Source organism: Hippoglossus stenolepis, chromosome 5 (assembly GCF_022539355.2).
Source record: "Hippoglossus stenolepis isolate QCI-W04-F060 chromosome 5, HSTE1.2, whole genome shotgun sequence".
Classification (NCBI taxonomy): domain Eukaryota; kingdom Metazoa; phylum Chordata; class Actinopteri; order Pleuronectiformes; family Pleuronectidae; genus Hippoglossus; species Hippoglossus stenolepis.
Window position 1 is genome coordinate 2564716 of NC_061487.1, and position 15548 is coordinate 2580263.

General features: G+C 38.9%; 1 protein-coding gene across 1 annotated transcript; it reads left to right on the plus strand.

Moving 5' to 3' along the window:
- The first annotated feature begins 2455 nt into the window (after positions 1–2455).
- LOC118109990 (mixed lineage kinase domain-like protein) lies at positions 2456–13587 on the plus strand. The gene is made up of 11 exons (XM_047340021.1): positions 2456–2605; positions 4076–4529; positions 5209–5286; positions 5699–5876; positions 6805–6905; positions 6989–7124; positions 7927–8011; positions 8126–8274; positions 10507–10556; positions 11962–12102; positions 12319–13587. Exons 2-11 carry the CDS (start codon positions 4082–4084, stop codon positions 12366–12368), a joined length of 1416 nt encoding a protein of 471 aa, XP_047195977.1. The 5' UTR covers positions 2456–2605; positions 4076–4081; the 3' UTR covers positions 12369–13587.
- The last annotated feature ends 1961 nt before the right edge of the window (positions 13588–15548 follow it).

The following is a 15548-nucleotide window of genomic DNA, read 5'->3' on the forward strand; positions in this document are numbered from 1 at the left end:
AAAAGGGTGCTGTTTTAAATGATCCTTGTGGTATTTTGACCAAAGTATGTTACAGACATTTCATTAAGACCCCAAGGAACCATATCAACTTGTGGTAAAATGGGCATACAATGTCCCCTTTAATGAATAAATTGACTTCTGTCACCAAAGATTTCAAATTGTAAACTTAGTGGCTGGTGGTTTAATGGAGTAGTAGTGTGCAGTAATATCATCTGACGACTTCTTGTTATTCATTTATTTTATTTATTCTATATCTAACCAAGGGCCTGCTCCACAGATCAAGTTCAACAAACCCAGGATATGTTTTTGTTATCCTGCTTCACATACACCTACATCGACCATCATTATAACCTGTGCTACGAAGCTGGTTATCAACTGTTTCAGTTAACTCTGGGTTTTCTTAACTACGAGTGCGTTCACGGGACAGATGCAGAGTCGTTTATAAGCAACATCGTCAGAAGCATGAATAAAATTCTCACAATTATATGAGAAGAAACACTGACATCAGCCGGTAGAGTTGATAATAGTGACAAACAAAGTGAATCAATCAATCAAATTTTATTTGTATAGCCTATATTCACAAATAACAATTTGTCTCATAGGGCTTAGCAAGGTGCGACATCCTCTCTCCTTAACCCTCAACTAAGGAAGTAAGGAAAAACTACAAAAAAACATATTAACGGGGGAAAAAACGTATACGCTATTCAAGTCACTGAAACATAAAATGTCAATCTCACATCCTGGATTCACAGCGCAAATTAATAAGCAAAAGCCAGTGTGTCACATGTAGAAACAGGTGAGGGCCCAAATGCAGACGCTGTGAGGCACGTGAAATGGCAAGTCATGCAGAAAGGAGAATTTAATAAATCTGACTTACAGTCTTTGATAGCTGATTGGCGGGCACTGAAACTGGCATGTGGTAAAACCTCGGGAGGAGGAACATGACCGAAACAAACAGGACTGAATGAAACCAAAGTGAACGGAACAGAAATGAAAGGTATATCCATGTAGGTAAACGGGCTATCTGACGGAGGAGAGTGGGGAGCACATTTACCCAAAAGGAGGCAGATATCCTTGAGCTCAGGTGTGACACAATAGGACAGAATCCGACAGGAGCCAGAAAGTCAGACAAAGACAGGAAGTATAAAAAAAGACACAGAAGGAAAGAAGTCAACAGAAATTCAACATAGAGTCCATCAATCAAAAGTCTTTTCAAAAATGTCTTTGTCCTTATTTTCATTTTTCTTGCAGAATGTTTAAAACATTCATACTTCATTATACTCTGTAAACTCTGCAGGAGGAGTTTTTACAATCCGAACATTAATTATGATAATAAATGGATGACTTGAGGCCTATATGTACGCAGAGCATACTTTTGTAAATATACCTGTCTATGCATTATTATTATTTTATACGTTAACAAAATAATTACATGTTCATTTTCACTAGATGATGTAGAATTAGTTTCAAAGTTCTCACTCTGTGGCTTTAGGGTGTCAAATGAGTCAGAACAGTGCCGCTTTCAGCCTTACTCTCTACCTCACATTTCAGATCTAATTTCTTCATTATAAATAAAGTGACAAATTAGTGCTGCAAATGAAAGAAAATAAAGTCATATTTGACTGAAATGATGACGAGTTGTCTTTTGAGCATGGAAAAATCATTTTGTCACCAAAATGATTTCCCCCTCTCTCTGACGACAGTCTGCAGAATTGTGTGAGATTTATTTCCTCAACAAGTACAGGACAAGGTGGAATTTTGTTTGGTCATTGAAAAACAAAATTTACTGAGGTAAATGAAAGAAAAGTGTCAGTATTTAGTGATGTCCAATGTCAAATTTATGCCAAATATATGTCAGAAATTTGGATATAGAAAGATGATGTTTGTCCCTCAGCCATAAAATGCTACTTGTTGCGTCCAAACAGACAATGTCTTTCTAGCATCTCTTATTGAATAGGGTGAGTTGACTTTGACCGCAGCCTCACACTTTTGGGTGCAATAATATCTTCTGTTTAACTGCTCCCTCAGACTGGTGCTCTTCCTGCAGCATTAACTTTAAGCCAACAATGTAGCCGTTGCTCCATTCAATTGTTTTTATAACACCAGTTGTGGGTGTCACCTGGATTCGGCATCCAGATTCACAATCTAAAAAATAGGGTGCCCACTCTGACAAGGTTGATGGACATATATCACTGACATGACGTGCCAATGTGGAATAGAAAAAGGATCAATCAGTTTGGTCTTGAGGACCCCCGGTACTAATACATCCTCTGACCCTGAAAACAGCTGGCCTGACAGATCATCAATAAAACAACAAGTCACAAAGCATCCAGACCTGATCTGCTCTGCACCTCCATCACCTTGCAGTGAGTTATGCTTCTGCTTCAACCAACAGGTTAATAAATCCAGGATGTGTCAGAGCAGAGGTGCATGAGCAAAACCCACAGGGGGGAAGGACTACAACTGTCACAGAGGAAGAGGAAGTTGTGAGCAGCAGAGGGAGGACTCGAAGTCTGCAGAGACAGTTTCATTTTCTCCCAGCACTCAAACAAAAGACACTTTACCTGGGTAGAGACAGGCAGCTTTCATTGACTTCCATTCACAGGTAAGTCATCTTTTTGTTTTGGTTGTCCCTGCTGACAGCTCCCTATGGCGGTTTACTCTTTAAGAAGGTTTTGCTGACGACGCATTGGGCGAAAAACCTGAGAATATTGAATATTGAGACCAATTCTCCCAGTTTAAAAATGTATCAATACACAGCTGTAATCTATAGACATCTCATTACACCAACAGGGTAAGAAAGGGTAGTAACAACAAAACGTACTGCAGGAAAACAAAATTGTATTAAACAAGTATAACATGTAGAGTGTATCATTCATGTCAAGTACAAAATACTTAATATGGTTTATTGAATTTAAATAAAACAGCATTAGCTTGGTATTTTACAGCATTTTGAATCTTCTCTTGATGTAGAGGATTGATTATTTCATCCACTGCACTTTAGTGGTTGGGACCATAATCTATATGCCCTGCTTCTGTCAGGGTGGCCCATCACTTATGTCCGCACTCTAAACTGTAGTTCAATAATGATTTAAACTTTATGAATAAACCATCAACATCATAGCCCATGGCGCTTTCATGCACAGACCAGTTTGTGTTGAATTCAGATGTGTGGTACGTTGGTAATGTTAAGACTATATGTCCAGAGACCTGCAGCAATAAATCTGTCTGAAAAAAAAAGGAAATCAACACTCAGTCACGTCAGGAAAGTTTCAGTTCCTGCTGTGGTTCATTCTGTGTTTCGTTGTGTGGACCAAACAGCAGGACATGACATTTTATTCCATCAGCGAATGCCATAAATAGATCCAAACCCAAAAAGTGGTAGGCTGTGTCTCAACTTTTGACTTCCCATACTCCATATGTGACTTTCAGCTCCAAGCCCATTGGTTCCTATGGAAGTAAAACAAATGGACACAACTTATAGTGTTATTTAACAGAAAAGATTCAGTAATTTGATTAAACAGGTGGTTGCTGTAGTTTTTTAAAAACATCACTAAAATGTTCTTTGTTGGGAACTATTTTCAGTGGCAGATGAATCCATATTTTCGACAGTAACCACAGCCCTTCTCAGTTTCCCTTACCAGTCTAACATAGTTCAGCATCTTCATTCTTTTACCCCAAAGTCAAAAAGCTGTGCCAATGTCCAATCACCTCTTTTCGTCTTCTTAAATTAGCATGCTAATCAGCTTGTCCTAATCCAGTTGGCCTGGTCTGGCTTGACGAGGTAGTGTTGTTCGGAGGGAGAATTGTAACCTCTTGTATTGTAAAAACAAAGAAGTTCTTGGCAAGTGAACATCATCAGTATCTACTTCTGGCAACAAGCCACAGCAGCAGAGAAAGTTTTTTTAAATCAGGCTTGCTCGGGGAATTGAAAATGAACTCACTTTGCTTCAGGTTACATCAGTTCGGGAAACTGTAGATTACTTAATCTTACTAGTTATAAGTTAATTTGCATGCGTCTCTGATTTATTTTTTGTCATTGGCATAATGTAACTTCCTCTCACTCTCTCTCTAGCTGATTATGGACTTTATAGATCCCATCCTGTCCATTGCCTCAGAGATCTACACCCTGGTTGAGACTGTGAAGGCCAACAAGAAACGCTGCCACCGTGTGTCTCACCGAGTCAAAGCCCTGGAGGAGCTGGTGAGGTCCATCAAAAAGAGGGACACGGTTCAAGCCGCTGCTGATGTGGGAAAAGCCCTCGAGGAACTCTCCATCACTCTGAAATCAGCACAGCAGCTCATCCAGAAGTACACATTGGCCAACTTGATGGAGCGCATCCTGAAATCCAGCAGCCACGGAGACGAATTCAACAGTGTGAATGAACGCCTAAATGATGCCTTCCAGTGGCTGTCTGGCGCTCTGCAGGTGGAGCAGGGGAACGCGGTGTACCGCGTGTTTGAACTGACCTCCAGAGTGAAAGCAGATGAGGTCGATGGGAAGGAGGACGATGCAGAGCTCAAGAAATGTGAGGGAACCTGATTTTGACTTAGCTTTTGTAGCTTAGATTTAGCTTAAAATCAAACTTCAATATGTGTCTGCATAGGCTAAAATTTGATATTGCTAATTTACGCTTGATGACCTGTCTAGGCTTAATACCTCGCCCCCAGTTTCAGGGTTTCAATTTTTCTGTGACTGATCAAACAGAAGCAAGAAATTTAGAATAATATGTTAAAAGAATATTAAATAGATTCAAAGTAAATTTTATCTGCACTCATCAACCAGTCAAATTAAAGCAATGCAAGAACATTTAATTGGTGAAAAAGAAGTTTTGCTAATGCAAACTTTGCAAGAATCTAACAAACACTGTCACTTCACTCTTGAAGTGGGACAGCATTAGTAACATGACGGTTCTTGAACCTTGTAATTCCTCTCTGTCCTGAACGAAACGCCCTCATGACAGAATTCTGTTGGTGTTGCACATTGACCCAAGCCACAAAATGTATTCAAACAGATATTGTCTTGACCAAGATTGGATTTTCATCAAGTTTTGGAAAATCAGACTTGTCTTATTTGAACACTTATTATGGCTGGAAGTATAATGTGCTTAGACTTTCTAAATTGACATTGTGATACTATAGAGAAGATGGTTTAATGATGTTGAAGGTCTCGTTGCCTTTGTGTCATCAGTGTCATTTCTTCCTCAGTGCTGCTGGAGTACATGAAGAACCAGGAAGACAAAATGGATGCCATGCGAAGAGATGTGGGAAAGATTGTGGAGCTATGTGAGTACACCAGATCACAAGCTTCTAGATTAGTATTTTATTGCATATAGTGCTACATGCATCGACCCCTAACACTCATGGGCTCACTATCCAAATGTTTGACTTAGGACATGGACACAAACGCCACTCCAAATTCATTATTGTGTAGTTCTGGAATGGCTGGATGTGGAGATAAGCAGCTGTTTGCTAAGTTGGTGATGATATGTCAGTGTTATGTTCAATACTTGTTTATGATGACAGAAAATCCGACTTCACAGGTCAAATGGACATTTTGAGATGTGACATAGCTGTTACCAGGATGACAGATGACAGACTCAAATGTTTCTGGTCTCTCTTTCGATGATGTGTGTTATGATTTGAGTGCTATACAAAAAATTTGAATTGAATTGAATTGAATTGTGCATTTTCACAGTGAATAAGCCCAGCAAGACCGATGTGGAAATCCGAATGATCAAACCAGAAGAACTGGAGTACCATTTTCCCAAGAGGCCCTTCATGGAGACATTGACCTCAGAGGTCTACAAAGGACAGTATAATGGTTTCACAGTGGTCATCAAGAGATATACGGACCCTGTGAAAGCCAGTCCAAGGTCAGTGCTCCACTGCAGAAGGATACTGAATGAAAAGACAAGAAAGCAGTTCTAACTGACCAGGCAACACTACCAGTGTAATTTTATTTTAAACTATTATGAGTTTGGCCAATTTAAAGTATGAAGTTGTTTTTTACAGTCCTTGAGGCTGCAGGTTTAAACTGATATAATCAACATTTTCATAAATCAATTAAAAGGCAAACTGCAAGAGGGTTCACTCCTCACCAGGGTTTTTGGTTGTTGGTGGGTCTAATTATGGAAGGTGTTGCAAACTGCAAACAATGTTAAGCTCTCAAATTTCTACCCCACCTAATAAAAATTTTTGTTGAACTAATGTACTTGAAAATTATATAGAAACACGACTACTGTCCCCCGAAACAACACAGTCCTGGAGAAATATAATTTCAGCACTTCAGGTAGATGAAATCAGTGTGTGATTAACACCAGTATATTGATGACCATGAGTCAGAGGATATTAAAGGGTATAGGTTGACAATTAGTCTGTATTAAAACATGTGTCAGGTAATCATTTCTTCTATATTGGGCCTTTAGCAATCCCTACTTCATGCATTTACAATGTAAGGGATGATGATCAACATCCACAAAATACAAAAATGTTCCTCAGAGTTTATCTGAATCTTGTATGAAGTGGCAGTTGACTCCAATGTTACAGTCTTTTCTGTGCAAAATTCCTTCTTTTGTTTACTTTTGTTCTGTTTTGCGACATCTCTGTGGGAATAAGAAGGATTTTTATACAAATGACACTGTATCTTTGGATGCAACTGACCATCAAGCAATAAGAAGTTAATTAGAAATGAACTAATTAAAGGAGTTAATGATGGTCGATTGGCCAGAAAACTCAGTCCTGCATGAGTTTTACCATAGCCTGTTGTATTGTATCAATCTAAACATTTTCTCTAAAATGTAGGGAGGTACAGTCTGTTTTCAAGAAGGAAGTTGAAACCATGAGACGTTTTGAGTCGCCCAACATCCTGCGAATGTTTGGCATCTGTGTCCAGGATGAGGACGGTGAGTAGGAGTGAGGATGAAAATCACAGACGATCCATTCAAATTAAACCTTTAGAATTCAAACAATGTGTATGTTCGCCTAGGACCCAGCCCTCAGTTCCTGATTGTCATGGAGTACTGTGAGAAGGGGAGTCTCCGACAGGTTCTGGATTCTGGCTCTAAACTGTCCTGGACCAGAAAAGTTCGTATGTGTCTGGACGCAGCACAAGGACTCTACCGGTCAGTAAACGTATTCCTTTTGTGTTTTATTTACTGACAAATTTGAATGTGCAAGGTGTGCAAGGAAATATTGAACAGAGAAATAAGCATTTTGTTTGGTATTGAATATGTGCCCTTTAAAATTGGCATTAGGATAAAATCATCTGTCAAGGTTTATTTAATCTTCCAACATGATATTGATTAATATTGTGAAATACGAAATGATCTTGAAAATCAATTTTCTCTAATTCAGTTGATTGAATCACTGACATGATACAGTTTGTACTTTATCGCATTATTTCATAGTGACATAAAGGATTTCTGCTCAGTGATTCACTCATAAATTTGTATTGTCTAAATTAAAATGATTGTATTGTCTTAAATAATAATAAGACATTATTATCTAAAATAGGTCAATTGAAGAATTTGACAAGTTTTTGTGTTAATCCTAATATTATCTCTACCAAACAGAATAAAGTTTCAACAACCCAAGGTAAAGGGATCTTTAAAAGGCCACATGGAGGCGCTAGTCACACCAAAAATGTATAGCGTGTTCTTTGACAAATGGTCAAACGGAGAAACATGAGAAAACATTGTTTGATATTGAAATAGATCATTGTAAATTGGCTGACTGAGCAGTCAGCCTAAACAGCTGCTGACTGAATATATGTGCCATTCAACCAAAACAATGAGGAAAGACGCCCCAGACAGAGCTGCAGAGTTGGTGAGAATTATTTGTGGACTTAGAAAACAAATACAACCTTCCATAATTTTAAGTTCATCATTGTGATACAATTATTTGAGTATTTCTTTCTCTTTTAAGATTGCACCAAACTGAAGAAAAAAGTAAGGTTCATGGATGCATCAACAGCAGCAAGTTCATGGTGGCTGAAGGCTACAGGGTCAAGGTAGTGAAAGCAGAGTATGCCGGTTTGGCTTCAATCCATCTGAATTGTGGCAGTTGAGGTGTTGAGGCCAGTGAATAATATCTTGATATTTTATTTAATTTGATTGTTTTTCAGCTGGGAGGTTTTGAACTGGCAAAAACAGAGACGTCACTGAGAAAGCCAACAAAGGACAAAAAGAGCGAGATCGGGTCCCTGTGTTACTCTTCTCCTCAGACGCTCAAAGACATCAACCACGACTACAACAAAGAGTGTGAGATGTACAGGTCAGAAACCACCCACAGATTAACCAACCGCTGCGTTACACCTTCAGCACATAGGCTTAATAACAGTGGTGACAGAGGGATATCCAAGGGTGGTACAAATATTTTCTGTTTTATCATAGGGGTGAATTCAGGTAATCTGGGACATCTAAACTTCAGTCTGTTTATATCCTGTTCGAACAAAATCTAGTCAATAGGACTTTAACTATAGGTTAGCATGGATATCATGTGACTAAAATCACATGACTTCATGAGGTTGATGTCACAGAGACGGGCGGGGCAAGTGTCACTCAGAAGCTCTCCCTTGGAATTGCATGACAGTGTCAATGTCAGGATTCTGAGAAGATTAATGTTAAGGATATCAATCTTTTATAAATAAAATAATGTTCCTAAATGTTATCAAATTATGTTTGTGATGTATTCAACAGACGCACTGAGTTGTAGAAAGTAATTTGTTTTCCAAACATTTGTTAGCTGTCCCACTTTATCAATCATGATTGATAATGTGGGACAGTATGCTTTGGATAATCTGGGACATTGAAGTTCTCACAATGGGGGAAATATACATTTAGTGACTTCCTGAAGTAAATACAGATAAACTAAAGAGATGTAGCATATGATCTTCACTTGTCAGACAGGAGTTAATGGTAAATGCAGTCGGTCCCTATCTATTTAAACTGATTGTCTGGTTAGCTAACCAGCACATAATAAGTTAACTCTCCAGGAAAAAGATGATCCAAAAGAAGAGGTCTGTGTGGTCGGCAGCCATTGTTATTACGAAACATGTGGAGAAGACAATGGGCTGATCAATGCTGATGGTCTCTCACCTGTTTGTTCCCTGAATAGAAGGCAAATTACTGAATAAATAATCTGTTATTGTTATTGTTTTAAATGAATATTAAAGTTTCTTAATTTAAGATGTTAATGTTAAGGGCTCTTTATGAAAACAAATGACTTGTATGTCAATATGAATTAATGACATTTCTTTGAATAATATACATTTTCTTATTCAGCTTTCTGTCCTTTTTGCATAATGCTTTTTTTTTATATTGGTAATGTTGAGCTTGGCATGCTTGGCAAGGTGATTTAGGTTCTTTTAAAACCCTAATACAAGTGTTCCAGATTCCAAAGTGACCTGTCAAATTCAGGCAGAACTTTCTTTCTTTTGGCACAAAGAACACTGAAAGCTGTGTCATGTCTCATCTATGATATCTCCATTCTTTCTTCTGGTGTGGTAAGAAAACATCTTAAGGATTACAGAAATGTGTAATATATTGATCTAATGTGTAAAACAGATATTGGAATAAGTCGCAGAAGACAAAATTGAAACAAATGTCCCAGATCACCCGAATTCACCCTATATATTTTAAAAACAATTCAACACATTATGAGGCAACATTTTCTTCAACTGCATTGTTAAATCTACAAGCATATCCAATCTGAACAAAGCTGGTGTGTAAATAAATGCTCATTGATATTTACTCTGTAATTAATCATTCATTAACAGTTCCATATGTTAATAAATCCTAAATTCAGGATTGCAACTTTCTCGCATTCAGGCATTTTTATTACCAAAAAGTAATTAAAGGTGCTATATGTTAGTATGTTTGCTCGTGCTAGCTAATACTAGCAATAACAACTCTTTAGATACAAATCTAGCAGAAAGATTTACAGTTCAAAGTGGTGCAAAGTAATGTCAGTGTTATTTTGCTTCTGCTTCAACCATGTCTTTGCTTCTATTGAAGCTAGCTTGCTAAACAGCTAGCCCCAACCAGTCATCCCGATACCTTGTCACTCGGGACGTACAAGTAGCACTTTTTAGGTAATTGGTAAAGGGACTTTTTTTTATATCATTCAAAGTCTCCAGTTATCTAAGTATTCAAATAAGTTTCTGCTACTAAAGCACCTTTGGTCCACATGTCACCGCAGGTGTTTTCCAGAAGGTTTTATGGTCAAATAAATAAAAGGGTTAAAAAAGGAAAGTTGTCCTGCCAGAGGATAAACACTAACCTTGCAACCCAAACTGTCTTCAGATTTATAGATTATGTTAAGTCTTAGTTTAAGATGATTTATAAACCGCTAATTAAGCCATCAATTGCAACTTTATTGTGGTTAATTTACTAGGAGGTGCTACTGATTGTGTTCATACAGGCAGCTGCTCAGTATTACCCCTGCCTCATACTGTCAATGAACCATTGATAAACAACTCAATTCATGGAGAATGTTGTCTTTCAGCTTTGGTATCGTCCTGTGGGAAATTGCAACTCGCAGGAAACCTTTTGAAGGTGTGTATGTGTGGATTAGCCATCGATATCCCACTCTGACCCTAAATGTAGTTTTGCAACTCAGATATTCACTTCCTTTAGTTAAGAAAGTCAGCTGCTAAAAGTTGAATAAGTTTGATTCCTTTTTCACTGTGTTTATTACAATAGCATCCAATTATCTGCCAGCAACTTGTTTCCTGTTAAGATCTACAGTGTCAAGTTTTTTTTTGTGCAAGATATCATTGTATTCTGTTTGATAGTCACTTGTTGTCACTGAAGCTGCAGACCAGTCAGCAAGATGAGCTTCAGATACAAACAAATAATTCTTAGTGTTACATTTCTATAAACCACCCTTCACCACTCCAAGACTTTAATTACACAAAAGTCAAATCCCACTTTGAAACTTGAAAGTGGATTGTAGCTTTTAGGAAGAATTGGAGTGTGTGATTGTGTAAATCATGTAAATTATGTCTCCACAGTGCATTGTCATCAATATAGATATAAAGTTCCTCAGTGTGCTACTGCAATATTATATATGTTGCTGTCATGTTAAGTGTTATTTATTTGTTAGTTTAGATAACATGCAGATTAACAGTCATATAGTTAGTTAGAGCCTAGTTCTCACTAAATGTTTTTCAGCCCAAATGGTCAGTCAGTTCACAAAAGTTCAAGATTAATGCTTAATCAGCAGTCGCCGATGGCCAAGTGGGAACTCTTCAAAGATGTGACTAGAGAGGCTCGCGTTGCAAACTCCAATCAGATTGTTAGAAATGTAGTCCAGCCTGCTGGAAATGGTTGTTAAAGCGCTGAGTTGGAAATAGATATAATTTATGAGTAAATAGCAGTAGTGCTAATAATGAGCCTTGAGGGATCTTTATCAATTATTTAGGTATTTGATTTGACATCTACAATTGAAACCATCAGACAGATATGAGTTGAACCAAAACCCACAGAAAGCAGATCATTTACCAAAATGTTGCCGTCAAGAGAAAGAAAGCATTGGACAGAAGAAGAAAGGATCCAAAATGGCAGCACAGTGCTGCTTTTGTCAGGCGAGTTAACAATGTCACGTTGTAACAGTAACTGCAGCAATTACAGTGGTACAAGCAGGTGTAAAGCCTGACTGCTTGTCGCATAAAGAGAATAAATGCATTGTGGGTCATTTATGTGTAGCCTGTTTGCAGCCGACAAAAAAGTCAATAGAGAAAACAGAATAAACTGATAGAGCTTGAATTCTACTAAATAAACAAGGCTAGATAATAACCTAGTACATGTATACCTATAACCTAGGAGTGTGTATGGGTACGTGAAACTGAAGATTGTACTGTGAGTTTATTTTCTTATTCCAAACATGAATTTGGCATCTCACTCACTCAATCAATGGCTCGCTCACTCACACACTCACTTGTGGTCTTGCTTCTTGCAGGATGTTCAACAAAGGTAATCTATCAGAAAGTGTACGAAGAGAAATTTAAAGAACCTCTTCCTGACGACTGTCCTGACGCACTGGTACAGCTGATCAACGCCTGCCGGGACTATGATAGCTTCCAGAGACCATCTGCAGGAGGTAAATTAGTCACTGTCCTCACCTCATGTACTGCCGTCATGAGGTTGGCAGATATTTAGATAGGAGTGAAGTAGGTTTCAGTTAATGATTTGAGACATTTGGTGTTTGTGGGGATGAAAGTAACATAATTTAAAACCCTCACAAAAAACAGCTTACACTGTTAGAAAGCATCTAAAATAATAGTAATAACACTGTGGTGATCTTTTTCTTCTACAGTGATATTGGACAAACTGCGGAGCTTGTTGACACAGATGGAGGCGGAATAAAACTCTCATCATCATCAGCGTCTCAGGCCGATCAGAAACAAGTGTTAAGTCAATGTAATATGCGAAAAACTTTAAGATAAATCACCAAAAGGTTTACAAGGAACTAAAAGCTACAAGTTACTGTGACCAGGGGCTGACTTTACAGGGGGTTGGTGGATGGGGGTAACAGAGAGTTGTCAAACATAACCATATAATATAATAGGATATAAATATACATAAGTTTTGATAGATTGCATCCCCCTCTCATATGCCTCTCGCACACACACACTAACACACGTTTGTACTTCTATCTTAGTGAGGAGACTCATTGACCAAATACATTCCCTAGCCCCTTACCCTACCCTTAACCATCCAAACTAAATGCCTAACCCTAATCTAAACCTAACCCTAACCCTAACCCTAAAACCAAGACACACACCTTGTTGATTGAGTAATGCTCAGTGGTGGCTGATCTCCAGTAAGTCGCTATTTAAAACAAAGGATTTGTCAGACATTTTGCTTTAATTATACTGCCTAAATAGAATAACACACATTCTCAATTCTAACCAGACCACATCTTGTTTGCTGTTTTACCTCACGGTCAAATCTTGTGCAGTAGGTCAATCCACAATGAAAATGTTCAGAACTCAACCGATTTTTCAGTGTTTTGGTTTAATGATACATACACAATGCTTGGTTGCATTCACTACAGGTTTTCATTTGAAAATATTGATCTTTTTTTTTTAGATTAAATGTAGTAATATATTTAAGATTAACTTTCCCAAAGTAAAACAAATAACATTTTAATAAGACATATTATTAGGTTTGGTTCAGTTAATAGCTGTTGCTTTTATAGTACTCTACTGTATATAAAGGCTACTGGTCTGATAAGTGGCTGGATGTCAAAACTAGCTTCCAGGGACAATAACCTGCTGCTGCCACAGGTGGGCAGTAAATTACAAAATGAATGCAAACAGAAAACATCAGATCCTTTATGAGACAGACCACTATTCTGAGATCAGACTATGAGTCAGCCACAACATGGAAGAATATAATAACAAGACTAATTAAGGCCTATATAATTTAATCAATTCCTTAATTCTTTTTACTGTTCTTACACTTCACAGTAAGCAGTGACATAGACAAAAATCATGGTAGCACTTTTGTTCACTGTTCACTGTTGTTAATGCAAATCATTTGTTGTACTTTAACAATAAAAGGCTGCGTTGCTGACACCATCTGCGCTGTGTTGCTTCCCTTCCTCCTCCACAAAAACTGGGTTGTAACATATACATATTATATATGCTTTACTTTTCTTTAATAATGCTTCCATCCTCCGTTGAGGAATAGAGAGGAAACAGGTTGTGATGACCAGTTCACAACTCCATCCTCACCATTGCTGTGTGTCTGTTCTGAAGAGACAGTTTTAGAACGTAGGGCAAGATGGTGAATACTGTTACCACCTGACTCAAGGCTGGCAACAAAAAGGGAGATCACACACAGATCGACCAGTCAAAAGTAGTTTATTCAACTGAACTCAAACATCATATTTCCTAACTTGTGAGGTGTGTTAGTATGAAGGGCATCAGTGGTGTCAGAAGTGTGTGGATGAGTGAGAATATCGTGTGATGCGTGTTTGTTAGTGCAGCAAACCAAACAAAGGATCCAGGTTCAGGCTGGTGCAGCAGGCCCTGCTGAGAGAGAGAGACACTCCCAGAAGAGCAGACTTATATGCATTCTGGGAAGGCCCACCCCTATGGGCAGGTAGGTGGCTGTAGCTCCACCCACCAGCACAGAGCAAGGTACACCGGCAGGCAGAATGAGAGGGTCGTCACACCCCCTCCCTTAAGATGGGGGTCCTCCTTTGGATCCCCAAAAGTTGGCAAATACTAACGACTACCTGTTCAATAACTAAACCAACATATAATACTACAGATTTTAATTAAACACAATTAGGCATATTACTGTTAACCTGTGAATGTCTGTACCCCCTGCAGGCAATCTCACCCCTGAGCATTGTGACTCCCCCCCCTCTGCAACTTTGGTACCTTAAGAAGCAATTTAAGAGAGAAGAAAACCAGAACAGACAGAAGGAGACCCTGCAGGGACCAAAAACACAAGTTAACTTACAATCATAGCTCGGGACATGGCATCGGCCACCGTATTTTCAGTTCCTTTTACATGTCGTATATCTAAATGAAATGGCTGTAGGAAAAGACACCAACGCATAAGCCTTTGATTTGGGTTTTGGAGTGAGTGGAGAAAGGTTAGGGGATTATGATCCGTGTACACCACTAAAGGTCTTACTCCACCCCCCACATAAACCTCAAAGTGTTTCAATGCCCAGATGAGTGCCAGTGCCTCCTTTTCAATAATTGAGTAGTTTAACTGGTGTGAATTGAACTTTTTAGAAAAGAAACTCACCGGGCAGCCAACGCCGCTTTCATTAGCCTGCATCAATACCGCACCAGCTCCCACCTTACTAGCATCAGTATACAGCGAGAATGGCTGGTCCATTCTGGGGCTGCAAGGACAGGGGCAGAACACAACAACGTCTTGGCAGACTCGAAAGCTTCCTGACAAGCGAAAGACCACTCAAACTTAACCTTTGGGCTAAGAAGAGAAGTGAGTGGGGCAACCACTGTGGAAAAATCTTTACAAAACCCACGATAGTACCCCAACATACCCAAGAAACGAGAGAGTTCTTTCTTGGTTGTCGGAACAGGAAACTGATCAACTGCCAATACTTTTGCTCTTAGTGGGCGCACCTGCCCTTGGCCAACTACCTTTCCCAGGTACGTTACTGTTGCCTTAGCAAACTCACATTTTGCCAGATTAATGGTCAGACGAGCCCAGGTCAATATCATGCTCAAGAAGATGAGTACGAGAAGGTGCATCTGCAAACAGGCAGGGATAACCCTTAATAATATTTACCAACTCTGTTCGCTTTGGTTCAGGTAAATGATTCAATATTGCATCAAGATTGGAGAGTGACTCCGAGTTTTTAAGACGCCCTTTCAACATGCCATCATCTGGTGTATAACACTCATCCTCCAATTCTCCTGTCGGATCAAGAGGTGGAGCTGAAGGACCCACTGGAACTGCTGCAGCAACAGATGAAAACGATGACCCAGGACCTGGCACAGGGGAGCGAGCAAAGTAGGGTTTTAACAAATTAATGTGACACAACTGCACAGCCTT